The 15,970-nt window shown below is 35.9% G+C and overlaps 1 protein-coding gene across 1 annotated transcript in view; it reads right to left on the bottom strand.

Annotated features, from left to right (window-relative positions):
* LOC150110328 (TOG array regulator of axonemal microtubules protein 1-like) overlaps nt 1–15,970 on the bottom strand; it is a 323,432-nt gene that overhangs the window by 156,481 nt on the left and 150,981 nt on the right. Inside the window, exon 5 of the mRNA XM_090392920.1 lies at nt 820–1,070. Coding sequence (XP_090249046.1) covers nt 820–1,070 — 251 coding nt within the window. The remainder of the gene's footprint in view (nt 1–819; nt 1,071–15,970) is intronic.

Here is a 15,970-nt window from a genome sequence, read left to right as displayed (position 1 = left end):
CACCATAAACAAGCTGACAGGCACAATTTGGGGTTGTAGCGCCTCAACTCTTAGAACATCCATCCTGGAGCCAAAGTCGCAATGCAACTCTTGTGGACATGCAGCATAACATAAGGAGAGCCATCTCTGGCACCTTATGATGCACTCTTCCCCCTTGGTTACCTGTTCTTTCCCACATCACTCCTACATGCTTCGGAAGAGAAGAAGTTATCATCAAAGAAATAAAGAAAATCAGAAATAATATATATCTTCCTATTCATCAAGATATCTCACCTACAACACACTGCCTTGCCTCAAAATCTCCCATATGGCTTGTGGAATCACCAGAATTACCAGACATAACATTAGTTCATTACACTATAGCTATTAGGATTCAATCTACCTCTAGCCCTCTGAAATCAGCTAAACAGATTGAGGACTGGATAAAGTCACTGTAATAAATGGGAACTGTGCCCACTTATTACATCTGTGGGTAATTTCACAGTCACCCCTTTTGCATGTGTAGTGCTGTGCAGGCTATGCATCAAATCACTAATGACTGCCCCATACACTCCTTTCCTAGAGGCTGGAGGAATTTGCATTTACTCCCAGCTAGTGCCATCAACAGGTTAACTGAACTGTCAGTCTGTATATAGTCTTGCTCAATAATTTTTTGTACTTCTCCCAAATACTAAATAAATAAATATAATTGTGTAATGCAACCATAAATGTGCAATGCTCCATTAATAAAATTCTCCTCTATGATTGAAATATACAATGCTATTTATGGTTTCTAAGTACTTATCTTACTCAAGCAAAATAATAAGAAAAAACACTTACCACTTCCATTCTCCTCATTGCTTTTTTTTTCAGCAGCAGGAGAAGAAGAAATAATAGGTTCAGATGATGTCCTGAAATAGGACTGTATGCTTCCCATTTGAGAAGTATTCTTTTCTTCTGAACTAGTTTGCTTAGGGTTTTCATTGGTCTTCTGAGGTAGTGGTTGTTGTTTTAGCTGAGTCAAAGATGGTGATCTTACCAATACTGGTTTACCTCCAAAAGGAGCACCAGGATCAGGGGAGACTTTTCTCCTATTCATAAAAAATATAAATTAAATGTTATAAATAAAATAATTTTATATAGAAAATCAGTTGCTGATTTCATGATTTGATATTTTCTGCATATACATAATAGCAAAGCTTTTTTTATTTTTTTAAATTAAAAACTAGTAATCATATCTCTGATAAAATAAAATCAAAACATGATACAATACTGATAGAACGTCGATAGTAGTTTGTTTCCTATCTGATTTTCATCCCAGCATGCAACCAAATGGCATACTATTAAACATGTGCTTAACCACGCTACTGGCCAGGACGTATATATACGTCCACATTTCCATGGATGTGAAGTGCATATGAAAATTGTAATACCACTGATATTACATTGAAATTTATGATGGATACGAAGCTTTTGAGGATGTGTATTTGATCTTTAATGGCCCGTAAGGTGGTTAAAAGACTTTTTACAAACTGTGTCAACAACATATTGCTTTTCATTCAGTATTAAACAGTGTATAGTATTCATTATAAAAGATTTACAGAAGAGACACTACTGTTTATGAATAAAATAACTTTAATTAAAATAATTCTCTATTTCAATATGAATCGGTCATTTAAAATTATTATTATTGAAATACTAATTTAATCAACAAATAAAGAAAATTATGATCTCTCAGGTTATCATAATCCCCTTTCCTCAATGCTTAGTGATACCTTTATATTACATCTCCCCCTGCCCCAAACCCTACTTTTTTAGGAAATTATTATTATTATTTTACAGCACCTCCATGTAGTCCAGAGACTCATTGCAAGAGATCCAAATCAACCATCATCCACACAAATCCTATCATACCATAAGAGAACTCGCAACCAATTCTGGTCCATTCCACTCACTACTCTCTACGCAAAAAACCTGGTCGGCACATCTCCCTACTAATTCCATTCTTACACAACTTCTCCAGATGATCCCTAGTTCTCTATTTGTCATATCGAAAAATTTCACTTACATCAATTTCGTAAAACCCCTTTAATATCTTAAAAGTTTCTATCATGTCTCCTTCAACCTATCCTTGTAGGGAGTATTCCACAGACCTGTCACCATCTTGGTCACTCATCTCTGAATACTCTCAACCACCTCCTGGTCCCCCAAGAAACCCAGGTGACCAAATCTGCACACAGCAGTTAAGAGGGATAACAACTTTCTTATGTTGTTAGCATGTTTTTTGCCATCCTAGTAATTCCTTGAACTATTTTTTTATCAACATTTTGCAATCTGCCCTCTGAACTTCAACTCTTTGTCCACCATTATCCTCAAGTTCCTACCCTCATCAATTTCCTGCAATCCAATACCATCAATATGATACACTGTATGCAATACTTTTCATCCAGAAGTGCATAACCTTACATTTTGCAACATTAAACTGACAATCATTATCCTCTGCCCACAATGTCGATTTATTTAATTGACAGGATATCATCATCCTGCATGATATCTACATCACCTTTATCAACTATTGCTCTTCCCAGTTTCACATCATCAGCAAACAACTGAACATCCCCTCTTAAATCCTTTCTCCCCCCTATGTTATTGATCTACAAATTAAAAAGTAGTGGCCCTAGTACTGAACCCTGTGGTACTTGACTAGTCACTATCATTCTCCTAGATTCCACTCCACCATACACTACTCTCTGGTGTCTGTCTGTGATATGCCATCCAGTCCCACCCGAGTTCACATTCATATTTTTTAAATACGCTGAACATTTCCTATTCATCTACTCAATGTCCATCTACATTTGCAAAATGATCACTCAGAAACTCAACTATTTCTTTTGGTTCCATCACCTTCCTAGCATAAACATTGTTTAAAGTCATTCAAACATGGTCATTTTCCCTCTTACTTGCTATATTATATATATAAAAACCTCTTTTGGATTTACTTTGGCCTGTTTGGCCTTCCTTATCATACCAGTCACCCTTCTTGTTTGCACTTTGTACTACTCAAGAGTATGCTGATCACTTTTTTTTTTTAATATTTACTCCACATTTTTTTTTTTTTTTTCCAGCTCTTGCTTTATATGCCTACTCATCCACTTAATTCCAACTTGGTTTATCCTCCTGACCTTGGGTATACACAGCCTGATACTGCTACCCTCAAGCAATCTCTGACCACCTGCTATGTACTACTGACATTCTTTCCTTGCAGTTTTTTCAAGCCAGCACTGTTCCAAGATGACGCCTGAGTCTCTCGTAATCACCAGCCTTATAGTTGAACATAAACCCTTTCTTGACAGAGAACTCCACATGTTTGGCAACTTCCCAGAACAAGACCACATGGTCACTCTCCCACAATTGGAGACTGAGTGTCTACCTTGGTTATGAATACATCTTCTGATGCTATTATCATATCCAACACTCTCAAACAACTTGTCCCCTCTATAACAAGTTGGTTTGTAATTATCACTTAGCAACTGTATAAATCCCACTACCATCTTGCCATGCCCCCCTTTCCTCCCTCCAATCAATGTCCCCGCAGTTAAAGTCTCCCATAATAATTGTTCGGCCTACACTCATTGTGATTATCTGCCAATACATGGCATCTACATCTTCCTGTGAACCCCCACAGTCTATAGCAGCACCCAACAATGTATTTTGCCCTATTTGCCTCTATCTCATATCGGACAGCCTCAAATGAACCATCTCCCTCAACACCTAAAATCCTCTTTAATTTCTAATCATCAGTAATACCCCACCTCCTGTTCTGTTCCTATCCTCCCTGAAAATACCCTTTACATTCTATTCCTGTAACTATATCATTTTCAATCAACCAGGTCTAACTGATGTATAATTTTTGGCCAAGTTGAGCTTACCAATTTCAAAAATTCCTCACCCTTATTCCTGATATTTCTTGCATTTGTGTACATACATTTCAACATTCCTTTGTACCCATAGTTACCCTTGTGTAATGTCATTACCAACCAATTCACATTGGAAACCTGTGAAATCCCACTCAGCATTGCATAATCATTATTGTACACATGCTCCTTTATCACAGGGATGGCCAGACACATGCTTGATTTCATCCTCCCTAATATCTCTAGCTTCCCTGGTTTTGCACTAACATACTCTCACAATTCTCGTGAAAAGGCTTAGACGTTGGTTATGCATTTTTACTAAATAGCTTAAGGAAATTACAACGTATACTAGGATATACATTAAAATAAATTTTAATACATTTCCAATATTTCTGGAACTATAATGGCAATGTGACGGCAACGTCACATTGCCATTTTCACAGGACCTTAAAAACAAGACACATGCACGCAAGCACAACAAACAGTAAATGAGGACGAAGCAGGAAGCTATTCTTTCTCCTAAGAGTCCTGATGGTGCCCCCTAGCCGGCAATGTTGGTATTCTTGGGCTGAAGGTCTTCTGATGTAGGTTTCCCAAATTTGGGGCAGTCTCATGCAACCAAATTTGTTGAGGTTTGGATTGTTTCTTAGGGCTGAGGCTGATTCCATGAAAAGCCTTTCATATTTGAATTTACTACAGTGTATTATCGTGGCTTTCTTCCACCATATTCTATGGCGGGGTATCCAGCGCATGGTCTGCAAGACCAGAGTGGCTGTATTGGTGAAACCGGATGTAGTCCTTGTGTTTTGAAATTCTGATATCACTCTCACAAGCAGCACTTTCTCTAAACATCTAATTCCAAAACCATTTAATTGTAGTCCATCGGCATATATAAGTCCTTTCGTTCATCAAATTTACCCTACATCAATAAACTGCACACCATTCCTCCTACTTTCCTCTTAATCTTATTGCACATCAATGCCATTTGTGGGCAAATTAAGAGGAAAGTCTATGCATTTCCTGAACAGTTGAAGGTTGTCATCTTTGGATATTGTTAGATCTGAAATAGGTGACTTCAAGTTTTACATGACGTCACCATTTCAGAATCTAACAATTAACAAAAAAAATATATGCATACTTATCTTTTAGCGCAACGTAAATATGTTTTTTTTTTGTAACATCTTGTGTGGTAAACTGTGAATTTAAATTAATGTATCTAAATGTCTAGCACGAATGTAAGTCAGCAAAAAGGGGCAAAATACGAGAGAAATTATTAGTGAAATATCGTAAATGAAAGAATGCATATTACTTAGCAACATAGGGCAAAGATCGCCTTAATACTATAAGAGCAGCATAAGCATTCGCGGGCATTACATCTAAAAAGGAATCATGACATATACATTCCCGGAAACGAGAAGTCCCGCATGTTGATTGGTGAAGTCACCCAGCCGGAGACCAATGGCTGAGACGATATGAGAAATTCAAACTTGGAAAGGTGGCGCTCTAGGAGAGCGAATAAAACCCACGACATGGAAGTAAATGACCCCGTTTTTTCTTGTTTCTGCATTTCTTTGTGTGTGCGCTCCAGGAGTCCATCGTAGTTCAACTCTCATTTTTGAGGGCTGACTTACGATAGGATCCGGCAATGACACCGCAGTAGATTTTCGGCAAGATTAACCGCAGGCCGTGATAAGAAGATCAACGACGTAAAACCGTAGCAGAGGGATAGTGCCCAGCCCAGGCGAGCACGTATAACCCACGTGGCAAAAAAATCAAGATGACCAGAATCGAAACAAAGAAGGAAGGACGGAAGAAATCCGATAGAGAATAGATAAGTACTCTCACTTGTTCTAGCCCCTTTTGAGAATTGACTAACAGTGTTAAAAGAATGCAACTTAAGATTTGTAATGAAAGAAAGAGTGAAGAACTAAGATATATGTAAATGATTATGCTTTTGAAATGAACTTTAAGAACTTTCAGTTTGATATAGATTCGGTTGCAATTAATCCGAGAGAAGTTATAAAATGTGTTATAAATTGCCTTATTGTCCAATTGAGCTGAAATTATGAACGTATTATATGTTGAGTTAATGAATTTGTTAATACTTTGAAGTTGCATAATTGTTTTTAACAGTGACAGAGTGAATGAATGGTAGAAGTTTAACATTAGAATTGATAACCAATTTAACTTGTATGGCATTATTTAATGAGTTTAATAAATGTATTGATATCTTACATGTATCTCTGATCATGATGACTATGACCCTTCATAAAACTTCGAACCTGAGTGAGTGTGTGCGCGCGCACGGGAATACACCAATTGAAAGTAGTAGGGCACGACTGCAAATAAGAAAAAATTAGCCAGTGAACCCAAGTTTCTAAGAATTTAATTTACATTGTTAGTGGCACCTGATATTCTATGATTATCCTAAAGGCTGAGTTTTCTCTAACCTTAAGGCCCAGGCTGGTGCAGATAAAAAATAAATTTGCCTGAGTGACCAGGATAACTCATAGAATTCAGGGAACGGTAATTTCTGGTGGCCCTTAAGAGATTGAATTAAATGAGACAAGGTATAAGAGAAGCGAGACTTAACGTTAGATTTAATATTAATGAAGATCACATAACAATGACGCAACCTACTTAACAAAGAGGTATATGCGATAGAACTTGATATAGCGACTGAAATAGGAAAGGACAAAGTTAAATAAAGTGCCTCGATATATCAATATCAAGGATACACGTGTACAACAGTATGATATATGAGAAAGGCTGTTCTGAAGAGCAAAAGTAGATGAATGAAGCAACCAATAGGACTATAGGTACCTCCATCAAACAATAAACAAAATGTTAGGCCAATATTTAATAATTCCTAGATAATTCATAAGCTCCATAAGCAACTAACAAAACTCGATATTTCATATGATGCTGTTTTAAAACAGGCATTAGAAATTAAAACTGTATCCTTTTGCCAAGCTATTTCTATTTAAATGAGTTCAATAAATGATTTAAAAAAAACTGAATAATTTAGTATAGCATAATAATACTTGATGCAATACTAAATGATTCAATTTATATTCACTGTTCAAGTTCTCAGGTTATCACATCAAAACATATATAAAAACTAATTTATAAGATTTTTCTTCTCTTCGTTATTATGCTTAGGTACTGTCAGTGTTATTGTTTAAGACTATTTCTCCATCTTCACCTCAAACTTTCTTTTCCTTTGGATTCAGTTCTATACTACTTTTGTCAATTGATTTCCTGAATTTTTTTCTACATGATTTTTCCCTTAATTTTCAGACCCATTAATGTATTGGTTGTATTTTACACTTTCTACCGATTTATGTGTGCCTAACTTCATTTAACATTGCTCAAGTTATCATATCAAACCATAGATATCATATCATATCAAACCAACTTCAATTCTTCTCAATGCTGCTGTTTCTTTCAAGTTTCACCTGTTGTTTCTGCCACATATGTTAGCATTGGCCTTTCATAGATTCTAAGTTATTTTTCTTTCTTCTAGAAAGGATTTTCATCTTATGTTTGATGGTATTATACAAAACCAGAAGAACAAAATAAGATATTTATTAAGCAGCTGATATTTTAAAGGATTTGAAACCAGTCTCTTCAAAACACAAACTTATTATAATTACTGCACAAGAACCTCCATAAAGTTAAAAGACTCACTGCAGGAGACACACCTACTCATATAATAGCTCTTGTATCTCTCCTTAAATGCATTCACCAACAAAGCACTCAACAGATTCTGGCAACCCATTCCACTCATTCACTAGTCTCTCCAAGTAAACTAAGTAAATCCTTTCTTTTAAGCTTACACGGTGATCCGAATGCATTTTTGAAAATTATGGAGACAACTACCATGTTTGAATAAAAACTTTAGTTTAATATAACTAAAATCGACATTCGACCTTTATGTCAAGGTCATCTTCTGGAGCACACAACTATACACAGAAAACAAGCTACACTACAATCAAACTGGTTTGTTAAAGATACTGACCAACCGCTCCAACAATTGTTGGCCTGACCTCTGGTGGAAAAAAAAAAAAAATATATATATATATATACATCAATGCTAGAGTCCTATTGTTAGTGTTATCTGTTGGTTGTAGAAATACACTGGGCGCAACAACAAGTATCTATCTATTCTGTATCTATTCTCTATCTATCAAGTATCTATACATATATTAAAATCATGATTATACTTGTACATTCCAGCCAGTTGGTATGGAATGGTTTCTAATACTAGCTGAAGATTGGTCCTGACTTATGTTGGATCTTATATATTAGGTAGGCTGAACGTGTGCCATCCAGATCCTTGGAATTTTCATGCCATCTTTGTTGTTGATATTTGGGTGGTTTATCAGGATTTTGCAGGCTTCCTTAAATTTCCTTTCGTACCAGGTTTTTGTGTGGTGTAAAGAGTGGGTGCTTTTCCAGTTGATTTGGTGTAAAGTGTTGAGCGCATGGTCTGAGAGGCCTGCTTCACCATAATGGTTATATTTAATGTGTCTAATGTATTCTTTCTTGCGTATGGGGATTGTCCATCCTGTTTCACCAATGTAAGTTACAAGTGCAGTGGATGCAATAGACTCCAGGATGTGCTAATGGGAGGAGAGGATCCTTAGAGGAGTTGAATATGGTTTTAAGTTTAGTGGGTGGTTTAAAAGTGGCATTGAGGTTATAATGTTGTAGGATTCTGTTGATTTTTTCTGATAACCCTTTAATGTATGGGATTGCTATGGTTTTACTGTAATCTAGATTCGTTTTTGTTGTTGTTTTATGGAGTATTTTCTTAATAGTATTTTTGTTATAGCCATTATTTATGAATGTGTCGCTGATGATTTTTAGTTCTTGTTTCAGGGCTTGTTGGTTAGAGCAAATTGTTGTAGCTCCATTTTTAAGGGTGTTAATGACTCCATATTTTTGTGATGGATGGTGGTATGAATTAGCATGTATGTATTGGCCAGTGTGTGTGTGTGTGTGTGTGTGTCGGTTTTCGGTAGACCGTGAAGGATAGACTGCCTGAAGGAAGACGTGTGACTAGTGTGTCTAGGAACAGGAGCGAATTTTGATTTTCAATTTTGATGGTAAATTGTATGCGTTCGTGTTGTTTGTTCAGGTGGCTAAGGAATGTGTTTAGCATTTGTCACCCGTGCGACCAGATTGCGAACACGTCGTCAACATATTTAAGCCAGACTGTCAGTCTTAGCGTGGCAGAATCAAGAGCCCTTTGCTCAAAGATTTCCATGTAGAAGTTAGCGATTGGGGGGGGGGGGGGGAGGAGGAGATAGAGGTGAGCCTGTGGCTGTACCTTCTTTTTGTAGGTAAAATTTGTTTTGCCACACGAAGTAACCGGACTGTAGTACGTGGGCAAAGAGGGCCATAATGTCAGGTGGAAATTTGTTCTGTAGTAGGAGAATTGTGTCATTGATGGGGGACATTAGGGAAAAGGGCAGAAATGTCGAAACTGACTAATAAGTCGTCTTTGTCAAGTGTTATGTTTTTAATTTTGTTTATAAAGTGTTGTGTGTTTTTTATGTGGGGGGGGGGAATGACCTACCAACTCCTTAAGTGTTGCTGCTAATTTCTTGGCTAAGTGATAATTGGGACTGTCTATTCCTTCCATGATTTGTCGAAGGGGCACATTTTGTTTGTGTGTTTTTGGGACCCCATATATTCTGGGGGGGGGGCAGGCATAGTGGGGTTTGAGTTTTTTAAGTGTGTCTGGTGGCCAAAAAGTGATGGACTTGAGTAGCTTCTCTGCTTTATCCTTTTTGTTGGGTTATAATTTACCAGTTTATATGTGTTATTATTGGGTACTAGTTGATTCATTTGAAGTACGTATGTTGACCTGTCAATTACAACAGTGGCATTGCCTTTATCCGATTTCGTTATATAAACGTTATATAAATGTTATAAACTCAGTAAACTATCTAGTCCTCGTTGTTAATCATCTAATAATTCAGTTTTCAGGGATGATTCTTGTTCTTTCCCCTCTAGCCAAGTGCTGAAAAATTTCCTTTGATCAATCCTATAAAACCCTTTCAGTAACTTAAAAGTTTCTATTATATCCAATCTTTTCCACATATCAACCATTTGCAATCCAACCCGCAAAACCCCCAGTCTATCATCGAAGGAATATTTCAAAGACCACTCACCATTTTGATCACAAGCCTCTCAATCCTCTTCACAATTTGCTCATCCCCAAGAAATTAGGTGACCAGATGCATAGTGATCCAGATGTAGTTGCATCCAAGCTTTAAAAAAGCATGATATCTTAAGACTATTACACTTTTTTTATATAATGTTCGTCAAGTAGCTTTATTTTATCGTCCTACATGTTTTGCCAAAAAAAAAGTGCAATATAAAAAAAGTGTAATAGTCTTATACATAATAATGGCAAAACATGTACGAAGATAAAATAAAGCTATTTGACGAACATTATATAAATAAAGTGTAATAGTCTTATACATAATAGTCAAGAAAAAATTCCACACGGCATGATATCTTCTTATCTCTGCTTGTTAGTGTGTTCTTTAATAATCAAGTAATCCTATATGCTACCCTGGCTAATTTTGCAATAGGCCTTCTGAATTTTAAGCTCCCTATCCATCAACATAAAATCCCTGGCTTCACCAATTTCCTAGAGTACAGTTTGATCAATGTAGAACACAGCTCATAATCATTTAACCCCAAAATGCAAAACAAAAAATTTTCTACATTAAATTGGCACAAGTTATCTTTTGTCCATATTGCACACCTGCTTACAATTTTGCATCATCAAAAAACTAAATGTTTCCCCTTCATATTATTTCCTATACTTTTTTATAATATACAAATTAAATAGCATGATTCAAGCACAGAGCGTTGCAGAACACAACTAGTCACTAGTTTCTTCAGGATTCTGCTCTTCTATATACAACTCTTTGATATCTGTCCATGCCACCCTCAACATCTATATCACGAGCTTCAAATCCATCCAAATTTTCAACTTTTTCCAATTTGTATAACAGGGTTCCACAAAGTATTCTATCAAACGATGAGTCTTTGAACTCCCTGGGGGTGTCAAGTAATAATAATAATAAACTTTTCACAACACATAGGCAATAACACTGTTGCAAAAAAGTCAAAGTAAAAAACAAAATAAAAGTCCTAATTTGGTATCTTCAAATATAGAATAAAAATAAAGAATTTTCTTCCTTGACTACTTGTATAATAACTAAAACACTTTTTTTGAATGTTAGTCAAGTGGGTTTTTAATTTATTGTCCTAGATGTTTTGCCAATTTTTGCTATCGTCATCTTCAGGGAATACAATTGGTAAGTTATATGAAAGTAACAAACTAGGTTTTAACTGACAGTTCTAATTCATACAAAATTAGTATTGTGTGAGACAATGCGCATGTCTCGGAAACATGATTTATTTGTTACGAGACATAACATAATTGGCATAAAAGTTCATTTCTCCAAATTTCCGGCAGGATTAGACCTTGATTCTTATTCTTATTCTGTTACCTTCATATAGCTTACCAATTGTATTCCCTGAAGATGCCGATAGCAAAAATCGGCAAAACATGTAGGACAATAAATTAAAAACCCACTTGACTAACATTCAAAAAAGTGTTTTAGTTATTTAAAAAAAAAGTTTACCACTGTTAGATTGGATTTGGTCTTAAATGACTTCCTCAAATTTTGGTAAATTAATGAAGCCATTATTATTGAAATTAGGGGAGTCTTTCATTGGTACTGCGCTGCAACTCCAAAAAATAGTCTTTCCAATTTGTATTATTCTCACCCTCTCCCCAATCTTATCTTGTGTGAGTACACAAAGAAGTATGCAAGTCCTGAAATGATACAATGATGGCAGAAAATGTTTGTCCCAAAGATATTCACAGATCTTCCTTCCTGTCTGTCCATGCAAAGTTATAGGCACAGGGACTTCATACTGCTTCATATGTTTCTGAATTTGATAGGGGATGGAGAAATCATTAACCAGTTAAAATTCAAATTTAAAAAAAAAAAAAAAATCGGATATCATGATTACTTTTGCTATTACTTCCCTGTTTACTAATATACCAATAACAGAGACTCTTGATTTAATCAAGTCCCATTCACCCTAAATATATTTGAAATATTCAGATTTACACCAGATGAAGGTTATTTTATATTAAAAAAAATTTGTAAACAAACAGATAGAACTGCAATGGCTAATTCCCTCCTTAGGCTATTTTCTATTCAGAGTGTATATATTGCTATACAAACTTGGACATTAGAGAGAGGGATGATGAGAAGTTAACACTGGCAACCCCAGTGCAGAGTGAAACTGCCTAAACCGAATGCAGATGATAAATAGGAATACATCGGGACTTCCCAACAGCACATCATAATCAATGAACATGAGTAAATGTGGCAATTTTAGTGGTTTTGATTGTGAACGTATTATTGGTGCAAGACAGATGAGTCTATTGCCAAAGTGACAAAAACCCTAGGGTTCTTGAGGACTCTATATCAAGGGACTACCACTAGTATACAATCAATAGGTGTACCAGCAGCCAGTGAGCAAGTTGTGGCCGACCACATGCCATTGATGACTGGAATAGATGTAGACTGCCAAAGCTTGTACAGACCAATCACAAGGCAACAGCAGGACAAATCGCATCCAGTTTCAATGTAGGATGTCCAAGCAGCATCAGTGAGCGAATGAGTACAAAGTATGATAGATACTGTGCAAATGTTGGATAGTTCTTAACATGTTTAGGGTCTCTCTCTCTCTCCTTGGAATAGCCTGTAATAATAATAATAATAATAATAGAAAGACAACATAGTGGAAGATACATAAACCATTATCATCGTGGTATCCTTAAAAACTACTTACAGAGCAATGGCTATTTGTTCTAATGACACAGTTCTTGCCACTAAATTTGACTACTTTAGCCACATATTTTTAGCCAGTGGCTATAGTCTCTATAAAATACTACATGACCCTTGCTAAAGACACAGAAAGTAACAGTTCTTATTCCCCTATTTACTCACCAAAAGACAAACTCCATCCTCTATCAACATCAAGAAGTGCTGATGTGTCTGTAACTTGAACATATTGGACAGACAAAAAGATCTCTTAACATCTGCCTTGTATGACACAAGATATATACACTGTTGTCCAGTCAAAATATGACTACCATTAATAGTCCTCAACCCTTGCTGTCATGAGTGTTGCTATGCGACACAGCATGGACTCTATGAGGCCTTTGATCATTGAAGATATTATTCCAGCAATGTTCCTGCAGGTCTATAAAAGTAAATTTTTGGTTGAGAATTCAAATACTGGATCTCACAATACATATAATCCCAGAGATGTTCTATGGAATGTAAATTTAGTGGCCACAATTTAGTGGCACAAATTTGGAAGTTAAGTGTCATGTTCATGTTTAGCAAACCATTCTCAAACAATACTGGCAATGATGCACAGTGCATCATTGCCAGTGCGGGAATAAATTTCAGCATTATCGTGCTGGAATAAATTCCCAGGAAATAAGTATATTTTAAAAATATACTCCATATCATAATATTGTCCCCTCCTGCCTCTTTCTGTCAGACCACATTATCAGGGTGATTCCTCTCCCAAGTTTTCATCTAACCCTCTGCCTATCATCCACAATGGATGTAACTTAAAACATGATTCAAACATCATTGAAAGACAACTTTTTTTCTATTTTTCAATGGCTGTGTGACATCTTTGAAATATGAACTACAGAGGTAGTTATCCATGATCATGCAGAGCATGGATATCTTGACTGGGTACTTACTTCAGAGAAAGCCATAGAGAGGAAGATAGACTGAATTGTGGTCTGGATAACACTGTCATTTTTACACTGGTTAAAATACATGATCAGCATTTCCACAATGCCAAGTTTAAGGACGTGTGAAAAGCAGATACCTTACATTTGCCACAAACATCAATGAGGTGTGAGTGGCAACTGTTGCTGGGCTCCGTATCCTTCAACTCTTGGAACATGCTAACTACAATACTCTACAACATCGGTTCCTAACTGGTGGTATGCATATCCCCCCCAGGATGGGGGGGGAGTACATGCTGGCTGTTCAGGGGGTACATGAAAAATAATCAGTAATGGCAGAAAAACAAGTAAAGTAAACCAAAATGCAAAATGTTAATTATGGAACAATAAATGTCAGTATTTAAAAACAGCTATTTTAAAAACAAGGGGTACAATTTATAGAAATGGGTTTAAAAGGGGTACACAAGTGGAAAAAGGTTGGGAACCACTGCTCTACACAAACAGCCTAAAATATAATAGTTTCCTGGATGCTACCACCATTCAACTGGTACCTTACTACAATACTTTTTTCGAAGTCCATCAGATTACACCCCATAATCCATGTCAAAAGCCTAAATGAATAATACCTCAAATACTTCCATTATCATGTATACCAGTTTTCACAGTGATATGAGTGCTACCTGCAGGGAGGAATGGCTGATTATGAAATAAAACAGCGTCATAATGCTAGATTGCATATTCACTATTATAATTGTGCAAGTCAAGAGTCTGGAAGACCATACTTTGAATACTCTTCATGATTAAAACTACACTGCTATACAGACATCATTTTCAGTTAAGAGACCACATCTGGAATCAACAGCAGCGACAAAATATTCTGCTAACCGCAACAGTAATGGCTATGCATAATGTACTGAAAATTTGGGAGACAGTCATATTAAGACCAACTGCAACAACCTAACAACCGTGAACTACTTTTTTTTTTTTTTTATCAAACTTCAAAAGTCATCAAATTAGGACTTTAGTTCTTCTGTTTATTACAATAAATTAACAGCTTAGTTATTTTGATCATAACAATTTGCATGGTTTCCAACACTACTGTTAGCCAGGGTGCTGAGATGACAAATTTTTGTGTTCTGAAGACACTGGTTTTGAAATCTGAAAAAATATATTATTTAATAAATTGACTTATATTTTTGCATTCTGGTGATGCTGAATACTCTTCAACATAACTACCATCATACAAGCCTGTCTACATGTTCCATTCTAGTATCATATCCTATATGTTGCTTCATGTAAATAGTATCACTATTTAATTTCTAAATATTTTATCTTGTTCTTGTGAATTCTCTAGAAATTTCACAATTTAGTTCTTTTGTTAATATCTGCATATTTTTCTTTGCTGTATTTAATCTTCAGAGCTTTTTTTTTAATGAGTGCTTTTTTTTTCAGTAGTAACCATACCAGGAGGTAATTTATTTCCTACATACCCCAATGCATACAACACATATATTACATCTAGCTTCTAAATAATTAACATTTACATTTATATTTTTGTATCAATATTCATATTTACATTTTTGTTTTTTCATCTATATTTACATATCCATATATTAGCATCCATATTTACATACATTTATATTTTCATACCTACATATTTTACATTATATAACTGAAACATTACGAGTAGTTCATACTACATTACAACAATTGGAAGTTGATCCTATTAACAAAATAAAATAATTCTGAGTGATGCTTTTCAATAAATCTCCACTTTGATACTGGCCACTTGTCTCCTGAAGTGATGATGATGTGTTGAATTAGGGACATCTGTCCCTGATTCAACACATCATCATCACTTCATCAACACATCATCATCAATGAAATCCAGTAGCAGACAGTCATAGAGAAAGAGATTGACAGTCTGTTGGGAGTGTGGAGAACAAATGCATGATGGTGACTCCAGGAGAGATGGTGTCTATTTTCCACCAGAGTCTGCTTGGCACAAATTCTTTTGTTGATCAGTTTTTAGGTGTTTTCCATTCTTCTTCCCATAAGCTTAAGCTTTTTTCTTCTGCAGTGGTTGTGGTTTTATAGCTGATTTTGGGTACTTCTGATAACTGTTCATTTACAGCTGCTTCTTTAGCTAGCTGAACAGCTTTCTCATTTCCTGTTACCCCAGTATGTGCCCTCACCCAACAGGATGTAATTTCCATCCCATTAGAGAGAGAGATTCCTTATCAGATATTACATCTGC

This window comes from Typopeltis vanoorti, chromosome 1 (genome assembly GCF_054136105.1).
Source record: "Typopeltis vanoorti isolate ZY-2024b chromosome 1, IOZ_Tvanoo_1.0, whole genome shotgun sequence".
NCBI lineage: Eukaryota > Metazoa > Arthropoda > Arachnida > Uropygi > Thelyphonidae > Typopeltis > Typopeltis vanoorti.
Note: the sequence above shows the minus strand (reverse complement) of the source record. Positions and strands in the feature narration are given on the sequence as shown.